The 18,645-nt window shown below is 47.2% G+C and overlaps 2 protein-coding genes across 5 annotated transcripts; one reads left to right on the forward strand and one right to left on the reverse strand.

The window, feature by feature from the left end:
* Positions 1-829: 829 nt before the first annotated feature.
* LOC119341777 (uncharacterized protein At1g66480-like) lies at positions 830-5,269 on the forward strand. Its single transcript, XM_037613632.1, has 2 exons — positions 830-1,762; positions 4,711-5,269. The coding sequence occupies exons 1-2, from the start codon at positions 947-949 to the stop codon at positions 4,753-4,755; spliced, it is 861 nt and encodes a 286-aa protein (XP_037469529.1). The 5' UTR covers positions 830-946; the 3' UTR covers positions 4,756-5,269.
* A 162-nt stretch (positions 5,270-5,431) lies between these two features.
* LOC119336324 lies at positions 5,432-11,321 on the reverse strand. Of its 4 annotated transcripts, none has more exons than XR_005162363.1 (6): positions 10,926-11,321; positions 10,740-10,830; positions 10,482-10,644; positions 7,294-7,378; positions 6,881-6,944; positions 5,432-5,875 (listed from the first exon to the last, which is right to left on the reverse strand). XR_005162363.1 is itself a non-coding variant. In XM_037608318.1 (5 exons), the coding sequence occupies exons 1-5, from the start codon at positions 11,027-11,029 to the stop codon at positions 5,850-5,852; spliced, it is 396 nt and encodes a 131-aa protein (XP_037464215.1). In that variant the 5' UTR covers positions 11,030-11,321; the 3' UTR covers positions 5,432-5,849. The 4 variants fall into 4 exon arrangements, 2 of the variants coding, with proteins under 2 accessions (XP_037464215.1, XP_037464216.1); XR_005162362.1 differs by having other exon boundaries at positions 10,740-10,856; XM_037608318.1 differs by lacking the exon at positions 10,482-10,644 and having other exon boundaries at positions 10,740-10,856.
* Between the last annotated feature and the right edge of the window lie 7,324 nt (positions 11,322-18,645).

The raw sequence follows: 18,645 nt of genomic DNA on the forward strand, positions 1-18,645 counted from the left end.
AAGCACGAACACCAGGCAGATCATGTCCAACCGTCGGCACCAGCCCCATCAATTCTCCTTCATCCCCGCCATTCTCCGCCTCGACGTTTCCTTCTGCACGAGATAACACGGCGGCCGACGGATTTCGCCGCGCTATTCGGCGGGTCGAACTCGTTACGCTTGCTAGCACGTTAAATATGACGTGATCTTTTTTTTTGACAAACATAAATATGATGTGATCTGATGCTGAGAGAGAAGAAGCTGTGCCACAAACGCTGCTCGTGGTAATTGAAGGCTCTGGCTTATTTCCTCCCACCACCAAATTAGGTACCAAGTCAGTTTTGCACAAGTACGGAGTATATCTAGTTTAAATTTTACGCCTGCAGCATGCTTCCTCAGTTCTGCACAGCCGAAGCAAGCCTACCCTTTGCCACTCTAAAATAACCTAAGTGTTCAGACAAGTACGCTTAAAAAGTTACGAGTAAGATCACGATTAGTCCTACGTTTTGCTTAGCTCCAAGTAAAGTTCTTGCTCTGAATCTGGAACTGCGAGCTTAATTGGATGGTCAAAAACGTGTTTTCATCCTTCACGCATAGTTAATTAGACATGCATGCACTAGAACCGACTTTAACCTCCCCCCATTCCACTTTCACAGTGCTATCTAGGAGTATGCCATAGTGGGGGCCTAGCTAAGCTTTGTACAGTAGAAAATAATACAGTATAGTTCCAGTGTACGTCAAGCTCAATACTCGCGTGAACCTTTGACTCCCAAACCTGTCTGCCCCTTTTTCGCTCGCCCGTTTTAAACTCCCACACCCCACACGCACAAACACCGCAAAGAACCACGCGAACCGAACCCACGCACCACCAGGGAAGAGGAGAGGAGGCGGCGAAAGACAAGAGAAAACGCAGACGCCGCCGGGAGGAGAGCGCAGCGTGGGAGCAAGGAGCAGCAGCCGACAGGCAATGGGCAACAGCATCGGCGGCCGGCGTAAGGGCGCCAAGGTGATGCAGCTGGACGGCACCGCCTTCCGGGTGAAGCCGCCGGCGTACGCGGGCGCCGTGCTGCGCGACCACCCGGGCTTCCAGCTGCTCGAGTCGGAGCAGGTCAAGCTGCTCGGCGTGCGCGCGCGCCCGCTCGAGCACGACGCGCTGCTCCGGCCGGGCCGGCTCTACTTCCTCGTCGCGCTGCCCCGCCCCACCGTGCCCCCGCGCCGCGCGTGGTCCGGCGCGCTCCACGTCGGCGCGCGCGAGAGGCTCGAGTCGCTCATGCTCACACGCCGCTCCACCTCCGACCTCACCTTCCCGACCTCGGCCGGTGCCGGCACCGCGCCGCCCTCTCCGATGTCCACCTCCTCCGAGGGCGGGCCAGTCCAGCTCAGAATGCGCCTGCCCAAGGCGCAGGTCGCCAAGCTTATGGGCGAGAGCCGGGACGCCGCCGAGGCGGCCGCTAAGATCATGCAGCTCTGCGCCGCCAACGGCGCTGTGACGCCGGAGCGGAGCCCGCAGTTCCTGCCGACGGCGGACTGGGGCACTGGTGGGTTCGCGCAGACGCCAGAGCGGAGCCCTCGGTTCGTGCCGACGCCGGACTGGGGCGCCGGCAGGTTCGCGCAGACCCCAGAACGGAGTCCCAGGTTCGCCGTGACGCCCGAGTGGGATGCCAGGTTCATGATGCCAACGCCGGAGAGGGGCGCAGAGACGGCGAAGACGCCGGATAAGTGGTCCGCTCTACCCCGCACGCCGGAGTATGCATCAGCAGACGTCAAGGCCAGCCGGAAGGAGGTAATGCACTACTTTTTTCAAACTTTTTACCTTTTTATTCAAAATATCATTATCTTTACTATGTATTTTTGATAGAGCCATGCTATTAAGGTATGAATCAAATACCCGCAAAAAAAAGGTCATTGTATTGCTTTTCTGAATCAAATAACTTGATTGCAATACAAAAATAATCACTGTATAAATTGGTCCTTTTGTATTGCTTTCCGTTCATCTGCATTTCAAAATAAATAAATTCCGTGGGAAGGAAAACATTTTTGTTTCAAGCAACGGTGGTGTCTTATTACCCGGTCAAGAAAATAATGCGGAGACTTTCACCCAAAAGTATGTACTATTACAACACTGTTTATTTGACCAACACAATTTAAAAATAATAAATATAGTTTATGTACTCACAGTTTATTACACAATAAAATTTCCTCTGAAATTTATCTTCGACTAATTCATACCCTTATAATCTAAGTAAAACATGGCATGCAAATATTGTTCTCTCTTTCACCCGGTTCCTTTAGGAATATGTAAACAAGCCATAAGAGCGTCTCCAGCAGCATGGGTATATATCTTGTTATGGACTGTCAAAACATGAAATACTGATACGCCATTGGATCCCGACGGGTCCACCGGGAAACGATTTGGGGCTGTTAATGGCATGACCAGTATTTTCGGCCGCTGCAGATGTGTCTTAAGTATTGAGTAGCGTGTTTGAGGTTTTTTCCTGACACGTTACTACGTTAGTTATTTGTTGGCGATCAATTCTAGGATTTGACTGGTTGAGTGATAATGCAAAATACAGTTGCTTGTCATACTCCTACTTGAATATCTGGAGACATGAGACAATTCTCAGTTTCTGGCTGCGGATGAAGCATAGCAGTAGCAGTCATAGATCTACCATGGAAAATAGTTCGCGTGCAGAAGTTTCAGAACGAGCTCTCTGAACGTTCGATGTTGTCAACAGATATTTTAGCACAGGAAGTCAGCAATAGCTCTGTTCCATCTTCAACCTAAAACTGCGAATTCAGCATAGCAGCCGCTCCGACGTTCCGTCCACATTTCTAATACCCCCTCCGTTCCTAATTGTAGTGCGCATAAGTTTTTCACGGAAATTCCGCAATGTAGTGCGTACTTCTAGCTGCGAGCGGTTTTGGACGAAAACACCCTCCCACCGAGCAGCGCAGGCTCCACCGCATCATCTCTCTCCCTTATCTCTTCTCGCAGCTTTCCCCCCACCTCGACCTCCTGTAGTATGAACGCGGAGGGCCAGCTCCAGCTCGGGCGAGCCCACACAGGGTCGGCGGCGCAAAGCAGGGCCACCAGCCGCAGGAGCTCGGCGAGCGCGCGGAGCTCATCATGGAGCCGTCGACGAGGCTGGGGCGCTGGGCGAGTTTCTTGGACATGCATAGAGGGGCAGCACGCCGGGGTCGCGGTGGCTGCGGCTCACAAGAACCAGAGCCCAGAGGCGCCGCCGATGCTGTTGTTCGAGGATGGGAGAGTGCGACTCCGCGCCCACGACCGGTATCTCCGCGTCTGCCATAGCCGATGTCTTCGCGGCCACCACGTGCAAGAACGGCGTATCCGCGTCGAGCGCGTACATGGCCGGCAGCGACGCCGCTGCTCGAGGATGGGAGTGCGCCTCCGCGTCCACAGCCGGTGTCCCCGCATCCGCAACGACTGACGTCTTTCCGTCCATGGCCGGCGGCGGCACGTCCTGGGCCCGCATCCCTGGCCGGTGTCGTCTTCGTGTCCCCGTGTCCATGGACGGCGGCGCAGAGCAGGTTCACCAGCAGCGGGAGCATGCGCAGCTGCGCACCGCATCCTGGCGGCAGCGGGAATCGACTGGCGGCGGCGGGATTGGACCAGCGGCAAGGAAGGTGTTGTCGCCACTCCGAGAACGCCGCCGTTCTTGCAGATGGTGGCAGCACGCCGGCGTTGGCTTCTTGTGCGGCAGCGGCAGCGGCTTAAAGGAGCCAGAAGAGCCATCCACGCCCACCGCGTCCAGCGTCCATGGCCAGCGTCGCCGTGTCCTTGGTCAGCATCCCGCTTCCCTGGCCGGTTTTTTGCTGGCCGTAGACGCTCGCGTCGGACACACATACCAGTGTACTAGTACTGCTAGGAGGGACAAACCATGGAGGAGCGAGGGCTTTCTGGTCCAAAAATAAACGCCAGCACACACATTGGTACCTGCGCTGAAATCTATGCGCACTAGATTGAGGAACGGAGGGAGTAGCTGCTAGAACTGATCTACAGTCAGATCTGTAGAAAGTCTATGCCTGCGTACCCGAGATAATCTTAAATGGCCATTTCAAAACATTAGAAGTACCTGAATTATTATTCTACTGTGGCAGAAGAAACAGGCCGAGAGTCACATCTCTGACCAAGTGTCCAGAAGGAGAAATTTTCATGGATCATAACATGACAAGTTGCTCGATCCGGTATATACCCATTAGTGTACCTTTGGGCCGATTCTTTCCGGTCACCGTCACTAATATACTGTCAACTTACTGGTTCAATTGATTTATGGTTGAGCACCTCAAAGTCAAACCAGCAAATCCTAACCGTTAAAGTAGTTTAGGCAGCAGCAGGCGACCGTTAGATGATGGCATGGTACTATCTCATTGTAGCTGTTTTCAGGGGAACTATCTCTTTGAAGCTAATCTTATCACCATGACACCATTAGCAATCGTTTTCTACGTGTGCCAGTTTCCTCGCTCGAAGATAAGGGATATTACATCAGCAGAATTTTTCATTAGGATTTTTCTTTCATTTCTTTTCACAAGTAAATCATTGTTGGCCTCGGCCTTTACTTTTTCATGTACTTGATGTTCTGATCTTGCAAATCTCAGCCCATTGTTGTCGTCCCCTGATCCGTGAACAGATCAGCAATTGGTTGAGACGAATTACCCGTCGCTTTTGCTGACATCTTCTCATGTGATTTTGTTTCTCTGGTGTTTCAGAAGCGAACGCGGTTCGTGGCCTTGCCGGATGAGATCATAGCATGATGACTTTCCCCCCACCTGAAGCGAGAGAGGTAACTATTGGAGATGAGAGGGCAACGTGCTGGTTTCACAAGTCATTTTCTTGCAAGTGATAGATCGATGGACCACAGATTGCCGGAGTTGGAGATGAGAGGCCGCCGACGGTTTCATGCCTCGCGCCTCGACCGCTTCTTCTTCATACGGCATGGAGCGTCCTTTTCCTCTATGTTTGTTTATCTTTTCTCGCAGCTAAATTAGCCTCAACCTGGGATAACATTGCTGCGAACTGTGGTGCTCTCTGTAGTTAGCTTAGGGGAGATGTATATGGACTGGACCTCTACGTATAAACATAGGAGCACATATGATCCTTCCTGTGCATGACGTTGGAGATCAGACCCGCCGTTGTTGACGTCGTCGGGTCGTCTCCCAACCTTGCTGCATTGGGCTTTCGCATGTCGCGTGGTATCCGGTCATGTTTTCCTTTTTGTAAATATATACTTGGTTCAAGACGAATAATAATGGATGTAATGTAAGTGAATTGTTTGATTCGATGTGGACACAAGGAACGGACGCGCGCGGTCAGGGTCTTTCTTTGCAAATCATGAGCTTTATCGATTACTTAGAAGTAATATATTCGTTGGTGATACAATCACGGAGGGAAAAACGAAACAAGGGTCATTTTCGAAGCATTTTTTGTGAGAGACGAACTGAATGAGATATGAATATTTTCCACGGTTCAAGAAAACGCATATTTTTTTATGGACGCGACTAGCCAGTAACCGTTGGCTGGCTAGCGGTCCAGAGCACACACCCTAATATTGGTAGTGGACCTCTCCCAGATCCAGCTGGCAAACCCAAAAAGGAAAGAAATGGCCCCCTCACGCACATGGCCCCCAGGGGCGAGTCTATCACAATCGTAACTTCAGCTCCCCCTACTGACATTAGCAGTAGCCTCACGCCGACGCACCAAATCCTCCTTCCCCTTTCCAGTCGCAGACCCCCAAACCTCCCCCTTGACCTCTCCTTCTCCATCTGTCCTCTCTTCCATTGTCACAATTGTTGCCCCCGTTTTGGTGGCCATGGACCTGAGGGGTGAGCTTCTATCTTGATGTGCCCTCTCAGACGCCTTCTCTTTTACAAAAGCCTGTGGAACGAAGGGTTTATCAATTATAGAATATACAACAACATGGCAGTTAATGCTTGTGAAATTGCAAAAAAGAACTACTGAGACATTATGCATGCAAAATAATCTGTTTTTTATGGGAAAGTTGGTATGATGTGCAGGCAACTCTGGAATGATTTCTAGGCAACTCATGATGGAAACACAGGGAAACCCCTCTCTTGAAATTACTATTCTAGTTTAAGCTTGGATTTTTTGCAAGTATCTGCAGAGTGTTGTAGGTTGCGCGAGGCTGTTGTTTTTTTGGTTGATCTTCAAGCTTGTTAAGGCTTTTGGGAAAGTTGTGTATATGTGTAGGCAATCAGGGAGAAAATAATGCAGGCAGCTCATGTTTCTTGTGTTGTAGAAAAATAAATTAAGGAGAAAAGAGGTCTTGAAAGTTACAGGGTTTGGCTTTTATTAGTGAATTTTGGGGCAAATGTCTCCTTGAACTATAGGTTGCACAATTGTAGTAGTAGCTGTTGTGTTTCGTTGTGAATTTTGCTACTGGATTTTGGGCAATGTATGTATCTGGGATTTGCTCTAACTGTAGCTGCTGTGTTGGTTGTGTTTCTAGCTGTTTACATATCTAGACAAGTTTCTATAATATTTGGGCAAGTAGGGAAAGCTTTATAGGCAACTCATGTTTATTTAGTTCTGTGAATAAAAAGAAACATAACCCTCTTGAAGTTATGGTTTTAGCTTGTGCTTTGGATTTTGGACATGTATCTCCTGGGGCTGATGTGTATGCAGGTGAAAAAGAGATTGATTTATTGTCCACCCATGCTCAAAACCCCAATAAGCAAAAAATATATATAAATGTTTGCACCTTTATATGGGTTTATTCTAAGCAAAACTTGCATATAAAATTCCAGCAAAATTGACCCATATTTTGCTCGCACAATATTTATGTAACGAACCCACATATCGAATCAGAATGACCTAGCGTGTAGAGGAGGAAAATAAAGAGAAGGTTTGAATTTTTCTCACCTTGTTCATCCTGATTGCAACTATTTTTCCAGTATTTCCCCCTTGTTTCTTCCGGCATGAGCATCTAGTACACCACCAATTGCGAGAAAACGGTAAAAAAGGAATTAGTGAGCAACTATAGCGGGTTTTTAAGCAAATCAAGTATTGACAAAAGGCTAGTCCTGCCAGTACATGAAAATTGTTTTGTTTTCCTTTGTCTAACTACTGGCTGTTGTACATCCAGAGAAACCCCTTGATGCTTTTCTTAAGTTGCCTTTTATACTAGGACTGTGTTGAGAAAACAAAAAAATCTCCAAGCTCTAGGATTTGTTTAAGCAAAGTCACTGTTGGCACTAAACTACTCTTGTATGTTTGAAGCAACTCCACTTATTTTGCTGAAACAAAAAAGTTGGATATCTTTCTGCGAAGCTTACTTGAAAGTGGGTGTTGAACCTTCTTGCTTGGGCGTGTGCACAAAACCTCAAAAATGTTGCTTTGACTTTAGAATTTAGTGAGGCCCTGTAAACAAAAAAAAACAATCTGTTTAGGCTAGAATATCGACAAAACCATATTTACAAAAACTTAGGTGATTTAGGCAAGTACTATTTATAAGTAGACAACTTATCCTGTTGGAAAACACAACTTTTGTGCAACTAAAATCATTTTTTGCCAAAAAAATATCTCTGGGAAACTCGTGCCATCCTCTCTAGTAACAAACTATCATGCATTGGGCAAGTTTTGGTGAAATAAAACCCAATGTTCTCGGTAGCGGATCTTTGGGCAACTCACGCCAGCATCTCTAGCAACTAACTATCATGCATTGGGCAAGTTTGGACACATTCGGCTCAAATCATTGACGATTTCAGCCCCCGCATCTCGGCAGTGGATCATTGTGCAACTCACACCAGCATCTCTAGCAACTAACTATCATGTGTTGGGCAAGTTTTTGACACTTTCGGCTCAAATCATAGACGATTCCAGCGCCCGCATCTCGGGAGCGGATCTTTGGCAACTTATGCCGACATTTCTAGCAACTAACGATTATGCGTTGGGCAAGTTTTTGAAACTTTTGGCTCAAGTCCGAGACGATTCCAGCCCCCACATATCGAGAGCGGATCTTTTGCAACTTACACAAGCATCTCTAACAACTACCTATCTTGCGTTGGGCAAGTTTTTTCGGCTAGAATCATCGATGTTTCTAGCCCTCCATCTTGGGACCGGATCTTTGGGTGACTTATGCCGGCATCTATAGCAACTAACTGTCATGCGTTGGGCAAGTTTCAAAAACTTTCTGCTGAAATCATACAAGATTCCAGCCCCCACATCCCCAAGTCACAAACCACCGCCGCGCTCAAAATCGTTGGTTTGCCCATAAACATGGGACCCCCACACCCCTCTTCAACCTCCCTATTCCGCCTATATCACATAGAATTGTATATATGAGTAGAAAAACACATGCTTAGGGGGTCGATTTCAAGATACTTACGAGGATTTGCGGGCTAGTTCCTCAACCACTCGAGATAACGCTTTCCCAGATCTAACTCCACCACACTAGGTGGCCGTGACGCACAGATGGCACTGCCCCCTTGTCTCTAGAAGAAATCATGTTTCCTGGCTAGATCAATGCCCAAAAATGTTATAGATTGACTAGAAGAAAGCATGTTTTGTGGCTGCTGACTTTCTCGGTCTAGAGTACAGTCTGTAGCTTCTTACTTTTGCTCGCTTATTGATGTACTAATGGTTAACAGAAGTGTCGATAGGGGACTTGGAAGCAGCTACAACTAGGGAAGGAGAACTAGTGAATTGATCAAACAGATGGAACTGTGAATGCACACATCAAAGCAATATCCTGTTGTTAACTGCATCGTGTGTGTGGCATCAGTGACTACTGTAAGACAAATAATTTTTCATTCAGATGCAGTGTTGATTTTCCTGGGAGAGTTTAGTTTTATGTGTACTAAAAATAGTAAAACAATAATGCTATATCCTAATGCTTTATTAAATCAATGTGATTTTGGCGGCATTATTCAGCAAGCACTGATGTGCTTCTACTTGTACACATATCTTGTACTATAAGAAGTTTAGAACCGATGGAGTTGTAACTGTATAAACCATCCAAGTAGGTTGAACTAATGTGTTCTTGTACAAGTTTCAATCTAGCTGACATGGATACCATATTCAGTAGAAATATTTAACTAGGCAAAGCATACCATATTCAAAGTTGCTTTATCCTATTTGTAGAGTTGCTCTATCCGCACTGACCCCTTTTTGTGTTGCTCTTTTCAGAAGCAGGATGATGCAGGTGATGTCTTTGCTCTATGGGAAAGAACCGATCGTCGCGTACAACTATGCAACTTTTGATCCACTACTAGGCAACTCTTTATGATATCTTATGCAACTCCAGTGACAAAAAAACACCCCTGGTAGCTTGTGAAACTTCTAGTCCAGTATTTAGGCAACTACTAATGCCATTTTTTGGAAGATCCTGGAACACTTATAAAAATGTTACTGGGCAACTCCACTGGATAAACGAAAATACATAATAAATCTGGGCACTTTTGGTCCACCTTCGTCTTCCCCACATGCTTCATCTCTCTCGCCTCGTCGTCCACTACCTTCGTCTTTCCCCACGCAACCTATCTCACACCTCACTGCCCTCCACCTACATAGACTGTCCGAGAACGAGACACTAAGATACGGACAAAGCCGGGACAGAAATGCCGTTAGCCAGGACTGGACATCCCCAATACTGGCCCACATGCAGAGGAGACAAGGTCAAGGGGGCCCACCAGTGACGACCATCACCACGGCACGGGCCAATTGACCGTCACGGACACCTGGGAAGCAGGTTTCCACGAGCCAGATCCAGCCGACGAGGAACCCCAAGACCCGTTGCCGACAAACCCTAACTCCCCCAACGGACAACCGAGACGTCGTCGGGTCCCTGCGCGCCACCACACGGACACCGTAGGCAATGTCAGTGCACTTGAGTTGGAAATAAAAAATTCAGCATTTTTTGGTGTTTTTGTGCAAATCAAGTGCATTCACCGGGAAACTCATGTGTAGTCCCAACCTGACTTGGTACACCGACAAAGCAGCCATATATAGAAGAAAAAACTAAATTCACCAAGTCAGGCCTATTGGTGGGATACCAAACTTTGTGATCAATATGCACTTAACGCCCTTGTCTAAAACAAGAAGGGGAAAAAGCAGGCAACTCCCCTGCTTGATTGTAGGCAACTCTGATTATTTCTCAAAAAAACAACTTTGATTTTGATTGTAGGCAAGTCTAAAATTAAAATACTGTAGACTTGATCTATTAGTTATTTAGGACAAAAGAATGTAGACTTGATCTATTAGTTAGTATAATTTTATAAGTCATTGATCTCGGCATTGACGAATTTTATGAGTACACAATCACTAAAGCAAAAAAATCTGAACCTGTCAGGCAACTAAGTAACCGAAACAATGTGTACAATACTTTAGGATTCATTATGTGAGTTATTTTGAGGCAACTACCTACAATGTGTGGGCAAGTTTTGGCAAAAACTCACGCAACTAAGTAACAAATGACACTGGATTTTGCAATCGTTTCCTGGCATTGCTGTGACATAAATCTTACCGAGACATTGCTGTGATTTTATCCCCTTTCCCCCATAAATTATCCTGTAAGCTCTTTCTAATACCGAGATGCTCAGATTCCCAGATTATTCAAGAAAAAAAGAGGATCCTCTAACTAACCATGCCACTGTGCCAGTTACTACGAGAAACCCAGCATTCCTTTTCTGAAATTAAAAGGAGAGCAAAGGTTACTACTATTACCATGTCACATAGCTTCCACTAGAGTTCCAGTGACACACGAGGAAGACGGGGTACTCACGAAGACAAGGGGCCCGCCAAGCTAGCAGAGAATATGAGCTGCACGAGCGCGACAGCCTCCGGCGGCCAGCCATAGTTTGACCTCGGCCCCTCTGAAATCAGCATGCTCCCACACCCCCTGTGAGGCCAATAAGAGCTAGATTCGAGTGGAATAAAACACACCTGTGCGGGAATCAACGATGCTTACCCGTGATTTGAGGCCCGATTCCTCGACCGCTGAAGATGGCACTTCTGGCTCTCACACTTCGCCGCTAGGAGTCGAGCTGCACAGACGCGCGGTGTCCCTCCCATTCAAACCCTCGCTTCGTGGACGCGGTGGCAGAGAAGCGGCGGCCCCGGACGCCAGCCTTCTGCCTCCGCTTGGTGGTCACCGCACGCGGAGCTCAGGCCCCTCTATCATGGGTCGCCGATTGGGTTGGGTTCTCTCCTCCCACTTCTATAATGCCTTCCCAATCTCCGACGAACCTCTGGCAGCGCGCCTCGAAATGATGAAGCGGCGGTGGATTTGGGCGAGGGGATGAGGGGACCGCGGTGGTGGATTTGGGAAAGGGTAAAGGAGAGTGGAGAGAGGCTGGGGGTTGTGGTGGGCCCCTGCAACCGGGGAGACAATCTCTTCGCACGAACCACGTCCACACCCCGACCGTGGAACACATGGATATCATGATTTCGATCCGACGATCGCGGAGGGTGTGTGCTCGAGATAGCTAAAAAGTGCAGCTGCACTTTTTAGCATTTAGATGCGACTAGCCAGCAACCGTTGGCTGGCTAGCGGTCCAGAGCACACACCCTAATATTGGTAGTGGACCTCTCCTAGATCCAGCTGGCAAACCTAAAAAGGAAAGAAATGGTCCCCTCACGCACATGGCCCCCAGGGGCGAGTCTGTCACAATCGCAACTTCAGCTCCCCTACTGACATTAGCATTAGCCTCACACCGACGCACCAAATCCTCCTTCCCCTTTCCAGTCGCAGACCCCCAAACCTCCCCTTGACCTCCCCTTCTCCATCTGTCCTCTCTTCCATTGCCACAACTGTTGCCCCCGTTTTGGTGGCCATGGACCTGAGAGGCGAGCTTCTATCTTGATGTGCCCTCTCAGACGCCTTCTCTTTTACAAAAGCATGTGGAACGAAGGGTTTATCAATTATAGAATATACAACAACATGGCAGTTAATGCTTGTGAAATTGCAAAAAAGAACTACTGAGACATTATGCATGCAAAATAATCTGTATTTTATGGGCAAGTTGGTATGATGTGCAGGCAACTCTGGAATGATTTCTAGGCAACTCATGCTAGAAACACAGGGAACCCCTCTCTTGAAATTACTATTCTAGTTTAAGCTTGGATTTTTTGCAAGTATCTGCAGAGTGTTGTAGGTTGCGCGAGGCTGTTGTTTTTTTGGTTGATCTTCAAGCTTGTTAAGGCTTTTGGGAAAGTTGTGTATATGTGTAGGCAATCAGGGAGAAAATAATGCAGGCAACTCATGTTTCTTGTGTTGTAGAAAAATAAATTAAGGAGAAAAGAGGTCTTGAAAGTTATAGGGTTTGGCTTTTATTAGTGAATTTTGGGGCAAATGTCTCCTTGAACTACAGGTTGCGCAATTGTAGTAGTAGCTGCTGTGTTTCATTGTTGCTACTGGATTTTGGGCAATGTATGTATCTGGGATTTGCTCTAACTGTAGCTGCTGTGTTGGTTGTGTTTGTAGCTGTTTACATATATAGACAAGTTTCTATAATATTTGGGCAAGTAGGGAATGATTTAGAGGCAACTCATGTTTATTTAGTTCTGTGAATAAAAAGAAACATAACCCTCTTGAAGTTATGGTTTTAGCTTGTGCTTTGGATTTTGGACAGGTATCTCCTAGGGCTGATGTGTATGCAGGTGAAAAAAGAGATTGCTATATTGTCCACCCATGCTCAAAACCCCAATAAGCAAAAAATATATATATATGTTTGCACCTTTATATGGGTTTCTTCTAAGCAAAACTTGCATATACAATTCAGGCAAAATTGACCCATATTTTGCTTGCACAATATTTAACTAACCAACCCACATATCGAATCAGAATGACCTAGCGTGTAGAGGAGGAAAATAAAGAGAAGGTTTGAATTTTTCTCACCTTGTTCATCCTGATTGCAACTATTTTTCTAGTATTTTCCCCTTGTTTCTTCCGGCCTGAACATCTAGTATGGATTTTACTACACCAACTGCAAGAAAACGGTAAAAAAGGAATTAGTGAGCAACTATAGCAGGTTTTTAAGCAAATCAAGTATTGACAAAAAGCTAGTCCTGCCAGTATATGAAAATTGTTTTGTTTTCCTTTGTCTAACTACTGGCTGTTGTACATCCAGAGAAACCCCTTGATGCTTTTCCTAAGTTGCCTTTTATACTAGGAGTGTGTTGAGGAAACAAAAAAATCTCCAAGCTCTAGGAGTTTTTAAGCGAAGTCACTGTTGCCAGTAAGCTACTCTTGTATGTTTGAAGCAATTCCACTTATTTTGCTGAAACAAAAAAGTTGGATATCTTTCTGCGAAGCTTACCTGAAAGTGGGTGTTGAACCTTCTTGCTTGGGCGTGTGCAGAAAACCTCAAAAATGTTTCTTTGACTTTAGAATTTAGTGAGGCCCCGTAAACAAAACAAACAATCTGTTTAGGCAAGAATATCGACAAAACCATATTTATGAAAACTTACGTGATTTAGGAAAGTACTATTTATAAGTAGAAAACTTATCCTGTTGGACAACACAACTTTTGTGCAACTAAAATCATTTTTTGCCAAAAAAATATCTCTGGGAAACTCGTGCCATCCTCTCTAGTAACAAACTATCATGCATTGGGCAAGTTTTGGTGAAATAAAACCCAATGTTCTCGGTAGCGAATCTTTGGGCAACTCACGCCAGCATCTCTAGCAACTAACTATCATGCGTTGGGAAAGTTTGGACACATTCGGCTCAAATCATTGACGATTTCAGCCCCCGCATCTCGGCAGTGGATCATTGTACAAATTACACCAGCATCTCTAGCAACTAACTATCATGTGTTGGGCAAGTTTTTGACACTTTCGGCTCAAATCATAGACGATTCCAGCGCCCGCATCTCAGGAGCGGATCTTTGGTAACTTATGTCGGTATTTCTAGCAACTAACTATCTTGCGTTGGGCAAGGTTTGGACACTTTTGGCTCAAGTCTCAGACGATTCCAGCCCCCACATATCGGGAGCGGATCGTTGGCAACTTTCACAAGCATCTCTAACAACTACCTATCTTGCGTTGGGCAAGTTTTTTCGGCTCGAATCATCGACGTTTCTAGCCCCCATCTTGGGACCGGATCTTCGGGTGACTTATGCCGGCATCTATAGCAACTAACTATCATGCGTTGGGAAAGTTTGAAAAACTTTCTGCTGAAATCATACAAGATTCCAACCCCCACATCCCCAAGTCACAAACCACCGCCGCACTCAAAATCGTCGGTTAGCCCATAAACATGGGACCCCCACACCCCTATTCAACCTCCCTATTCCTGCCTATATCACATAGAATTGTATATATGAGTAGAAAAACACATGCTTAGGGGGTCGATTTCAAGATACTTACGAGGATTTGCGGGCTAGTTCCTCGACCACTCGAGATAACACTTTCCCAAATCTAACTCCACCCCACTAGGTGGTCGTGACGCACAGATGGCACTGCCCCCTTGGCTCTAGAAGAAAGCATGTTTTCTGGCTAGATCAGTGCCCAAAAATGTTATAGATTGACTAGAAGAAAGCATGTTTTGTGGCTGCTGACTTTCTTGGTCTAGAGTACAATCTGCAGCTTCTTACTTTTGCTCGCTTATTGATGTATTAATGGTTAACAGAAGTGTCGATAGGGGAATTGGAAGCAGCTACAACTAGGCAAGGAGAACTAGTGAATTGATCAAACAGATGGAACTGTGAGTGCACACATCAAAGCAATATCCAGTTGTTAACTACATCATGTGTGTGGCATCAGCGACTACTGTAAGACAAAGAATTTTTCATTCAGATGCAGTGTTGATTTCCCCTGGGACAGTTTATTTTTATGTGTACTAAAAATAGCATAACAATAATGCTATGTCCTAATGCTTTATTAAATCAATGTGATTTTGGCGGCCTTATTTAGCAAGCACTGATGTGCTTCTGCTTGTACACATATCTTGTACTATAAGAAGTTTAGAACTGATGGAGCTGTAACTGTATAAACCATCCAAGTAGGCTGAACTAATGTGTTCCTATACAAGTTTCAATCTAGCTGACATGGATACCATATTCAGTAGAAATATTTAACTAGGAAGATAGGCATACCATATTCAAAGTTGATTTATCCTATTTGCAGAGTTGCTCTATCCCCACTGACCCCTTTTTGTGTTGCTCTTTTCAGAAGTAGGATGATGCAGGTGATGCCTTTGCTCTATGGGAAAGAACCGATCGTCGCGTACAACTATGCAACTTTTGATCCACTACTAGGCAACTCTTTATGATATCTTATGCAACTCCAGTGACAAAAAACACCCCTGGTAGCTTGTGAAACTTCTAGTCCAGTATTTAGGCAACTACTAATGCCATTTTTGGAAGATCCTGTCGCAGAGAACACTTATAAAAATATTACTGGGCAACTCCACTGGATAAACAAAAATACATAATAAATCTGGGCACTTTTGGTAAACCTTCATCTTCCCCACATGCTTCATCTCTCTCGCCTCGTCGCCCACTACCTTCGTCTTTCCCCACGCACCCTATCTCACAGCTCGCTGCCCTCCTGTCGGTGTCAAAACCGGCGGATCTCGGGTAGGGGGTCCCGATCTGTGCGTCTTAGGCTGATGGTAACAGGAAGCAAGGGACACAATGTTTACCCAGGTTTGGGCCCTCTCGATGGATGTAAAACCCTACTTCCTGCTTGATTAATATTGAAGATATGTGGAATACAAGAATAGATCTACCACGAGATCGTAGAGGCTAAACCCTAAGAGCTAGCCTATGATGGTATGATTGTAATTGTGATCGGCCTTCTAAGGACCATGCTCTCCGGTTTATATAGACACCGGAGAGCTAGGGTTTACATGGAGTCGGTTACAAGGAAGGAAATATAATATCCAGATCGCCAAGCTTGTCTTCCACGCAAAGGAGAGTCCCATCCGGACACGAGCCGAAGTCTTGAGTCTTGTATCTTGATGCTTCTATAGTCCGGACGATGAATATAGTCCGGCTGTCCGGATACCCCCTTATCCAGGACTCCCTCAGTAGCCCCTGAACCAGGCTTGAATGACGATGAGTCCGGCGCCCAGTCTTGTCTTCGGCATTGCAAGGCGGGTTCCTCCTCTGAATACTCCAAGATGGTCATCGAACACATAAACCGTGTCCGGATCTACAAGATGATCTTCACATACCCTTAGCGTAAATCCGTTCTACTGGCAATCTTTGTACGTCGTGCCTTTGCATCGTGGCCTGGTCCAACACGAACCAACGTTTCCTGCTCCACCTCGACTCGCGTTGCGAGGCGGTTTTATCGGCATGTCCTGCCAAAGCAGAGATCGTGTCCCCCTTAATACGGGATCTTTCATCAATATGGGCATATGTGACCCCATGGCGACCATTGGTATAATTCTGTGTATTTTAGATAAGTCTCAAGCGGTCACGCTGAGGACTCTTAGTATTCATCCCTTTTATAAAGGGGTCAAGGCCTACGCCTCGTTTCCACCTCTCCTGCTCCCTCTCGCACCTCGAGCTCCATCGCCCAAAACCTAAGCTCCAACACCCCAGATCCTCCAGTATGTCCGGATCCGACGTAGCAGGCCGGTGGGTGGCCTCCTCGATTCAGGAGGAGGATATCGCGAAGCTTAGGGAGGTCGGATACCTGACTGCTGATATCCAACACAGGCTTCCTGCTCCGGGGCAAGTCATCTCCATGCCGGAGCCCAATGAGAGCGTCGTGTTTACTCCTCACTTCCTCCGAGGCCTAGGCCTCACCCTCGACCCCTTTGTGAGGGGGCTCATGTTCTACTATGGCTTGGATTTCCATGATCTGGCTCCAGACGCCATCCTCCATATCTCGTCTTTCATTATTGTGTGCGAGGCTTTTCTCCACGTCAACCCACACTTCGGCTTATGGCTAAAGACCTTCAATGTGAAGCTGAAGATGATCGAGGGGCGACATGCGGAGTGCAGAGGTGCCATAATAAGCAGGAACACTGGGGCCCCATGGCCAAAGGGTTCTTTTCCAGAAGTATCGGACGTATGGCAACAGAGATGGTTCTATGTCACCGCTCCTAGAGGCACAAAGTGGGTAGCTACCCCCGAGTTCCGCTCAGGCCCCCCATCACAGTTGGTGTCTTGGACCGATGTGGGACGGAATTACGGGCCTGCTGGCGATGTACCAGAACTGCAGAATCACATCCGGGAGCTTATTAGGAGGGACATAAATCTTGTCAGCATAATTCAAGTAATGCTAGTCCGGCGAATGTTGCCGTGCAAACATCGGCCTCTCCGTATGTGGGAGTTTAATCCGGAGGGTCTGCGGACTATTAAGCACTTCTTCGGCCTGACGCTCGAAGGAATGTGTAAATTATTCTTCGGACCACCAGCAAAGTGTCCGGACACCACAAAGGATGCGGGCCTAAGCTGCAATCGCCTAGATGCCCAAGTAAGTAACCTTGAAGCCTGGACACTTCATTTATATTTATCATAACCATTATTCTGAAAATCCTTCCGTGGCCAGGAATGGCTCAATAAGGCGGAGAGAATCAGGTGTCCGGTGCCACTTCCCGAAGGCTCGCCTGGTCCCACTATTGCAAAGATGCTGGGCCAGGCGCTCAGCAAAATCCCTTCAGGGAAAGGCGAAGGAAAGGGCAGTGAAGCCAAACTTCACGCGATACGCATCTAGACCGGGGAAATCGCTACCCATCCTATGGAGGATAGCAGGAAAGGGGAGGCCAAAGCCTCCTCCCCACGCGGGAAGAAGAGGGCCGCGTGCGAAGACTTGGAGGCGGAGACGCCCAAGCAAGGGAAGAAAACATCACCAGAGGGCTCTGCCGCGACGGGCATCCTCACCGCGTCATGCCCACCCACGGGCCAGCCCTCCACCGAGCCGTAAGTTATTTATTAATTTGAAGGTGTAATGTTACTCCGAGATCCATAACCAGGACATCGTCTTTTGTAGTCCGGCGAGCAGCTCTTCTCAACAGAGTTCGTCTTCGGGGGACCTTCGTCCGAAGATGATGGAGAGTGAGACTCCACCCAACTCTCCGCCTCATGAAGCGGGCGACACAGAGGTGTCATCACCGAGGAGTCCGGATCTGCCGAAGCCGGAGGCTAACACGTCAGCCGCCCTGAGCCTGGAGCGTTTGGCTCCTACGGGGGGCGATGAGAAGGGTCCGTCGCAGTTTAGTGTCCGACCGGACGTACTGACGGGCCGTCTGGAGCGAGCCGCGCTCTCGGAGGAGCATGCTCTTTAATGAGCACGGTGCTCACGAAGATTTCATCCGCTACCAGCGGTTTGAATGAGGCATTTACAAGCCTACTCAAAGGCTTTGAGGTATGTAGTGAAAAATGCACAACCTTTTGGTTATGAAGCACACACTAGGTGTGCTCCCTATAGATAGTAGCCCCTGAGACTCTGGTTACCTGCCATAGACGGCAAATGGGGGATCATATACTAATGGCTGCGCCGTACATGTGCGCATGTATACAAGGATCCGGCAGCCGACCAGTCTGTTGAAGTTGCCGAACTAAGGAGGCAAATCGGATCCATCGATGCCGATATCACGCTGGTGAATAAACGGCTTGAGGAGTCACATGGTATGTGCTTGGTTTTTATTATAATGTATAGGAAATGCCAAAGGGGCATAATATTAATGCAATATGTTTGCACTACAGATGGTGCTGCTGCCATGGAGGCCC

This window comes from Triticum dicoccoides, chromosome 7B (genome assembly GCF_002162155.2).
Source record: "Triticum dicoccoides isolate Atlit2015 ecotype Zavitan chromosome 7B, WEW_v2.0, whole genome shotgun sequence".
NCBI classification, from domain to species: domain Eukaryota; kingdom Viridiplantae; phylum Streptophyta; class Magnoliopsida; order Poales; family Poaceae; genus Triticum; species Triticum dicoccoides.

Excerpts from the sequence above, each read along its gene's own strand:
- LOC119341777 (XM_037613632.1), top strand. The coding sequence starts at position 947 with ATGGGCAACAGCATCGGCGGCCGGCGTAAGGGCGCCAAGGTGATGCAG. Across the intron at positions 1,763-4,710 it reads TCAAGGCCAGCCGGAAGGAG|AAGCGAACGCGGTTCGTGGC; the intron begins GTAATGCACTAC and ends CTGGTGTTTCAG.
- LOC119336324 (XM_037608318.1), bottom strand. The coding sequence starts at position 11,029 with ATGGGAGGGACACCGCGCGTCTGTGCAGCTCGACTCCTAGCGGCGAAG. Across the intron at positions 10,857-10,925 it reads AATCGGGCCTCAAATCACGG|GGGGTGTGGGAGCATGCTGA; the intron begins GTAAGCATCGTT and ends TTGGCCTCACAG. Across the intron at positions 6,945-7,293 it reads GGTTCAACACCCACTTTCAA|ATGCTCATGCCGGAAGAAAC; the intron begins GTAAGCTTCGCA and ends GTGGTGTACTAG.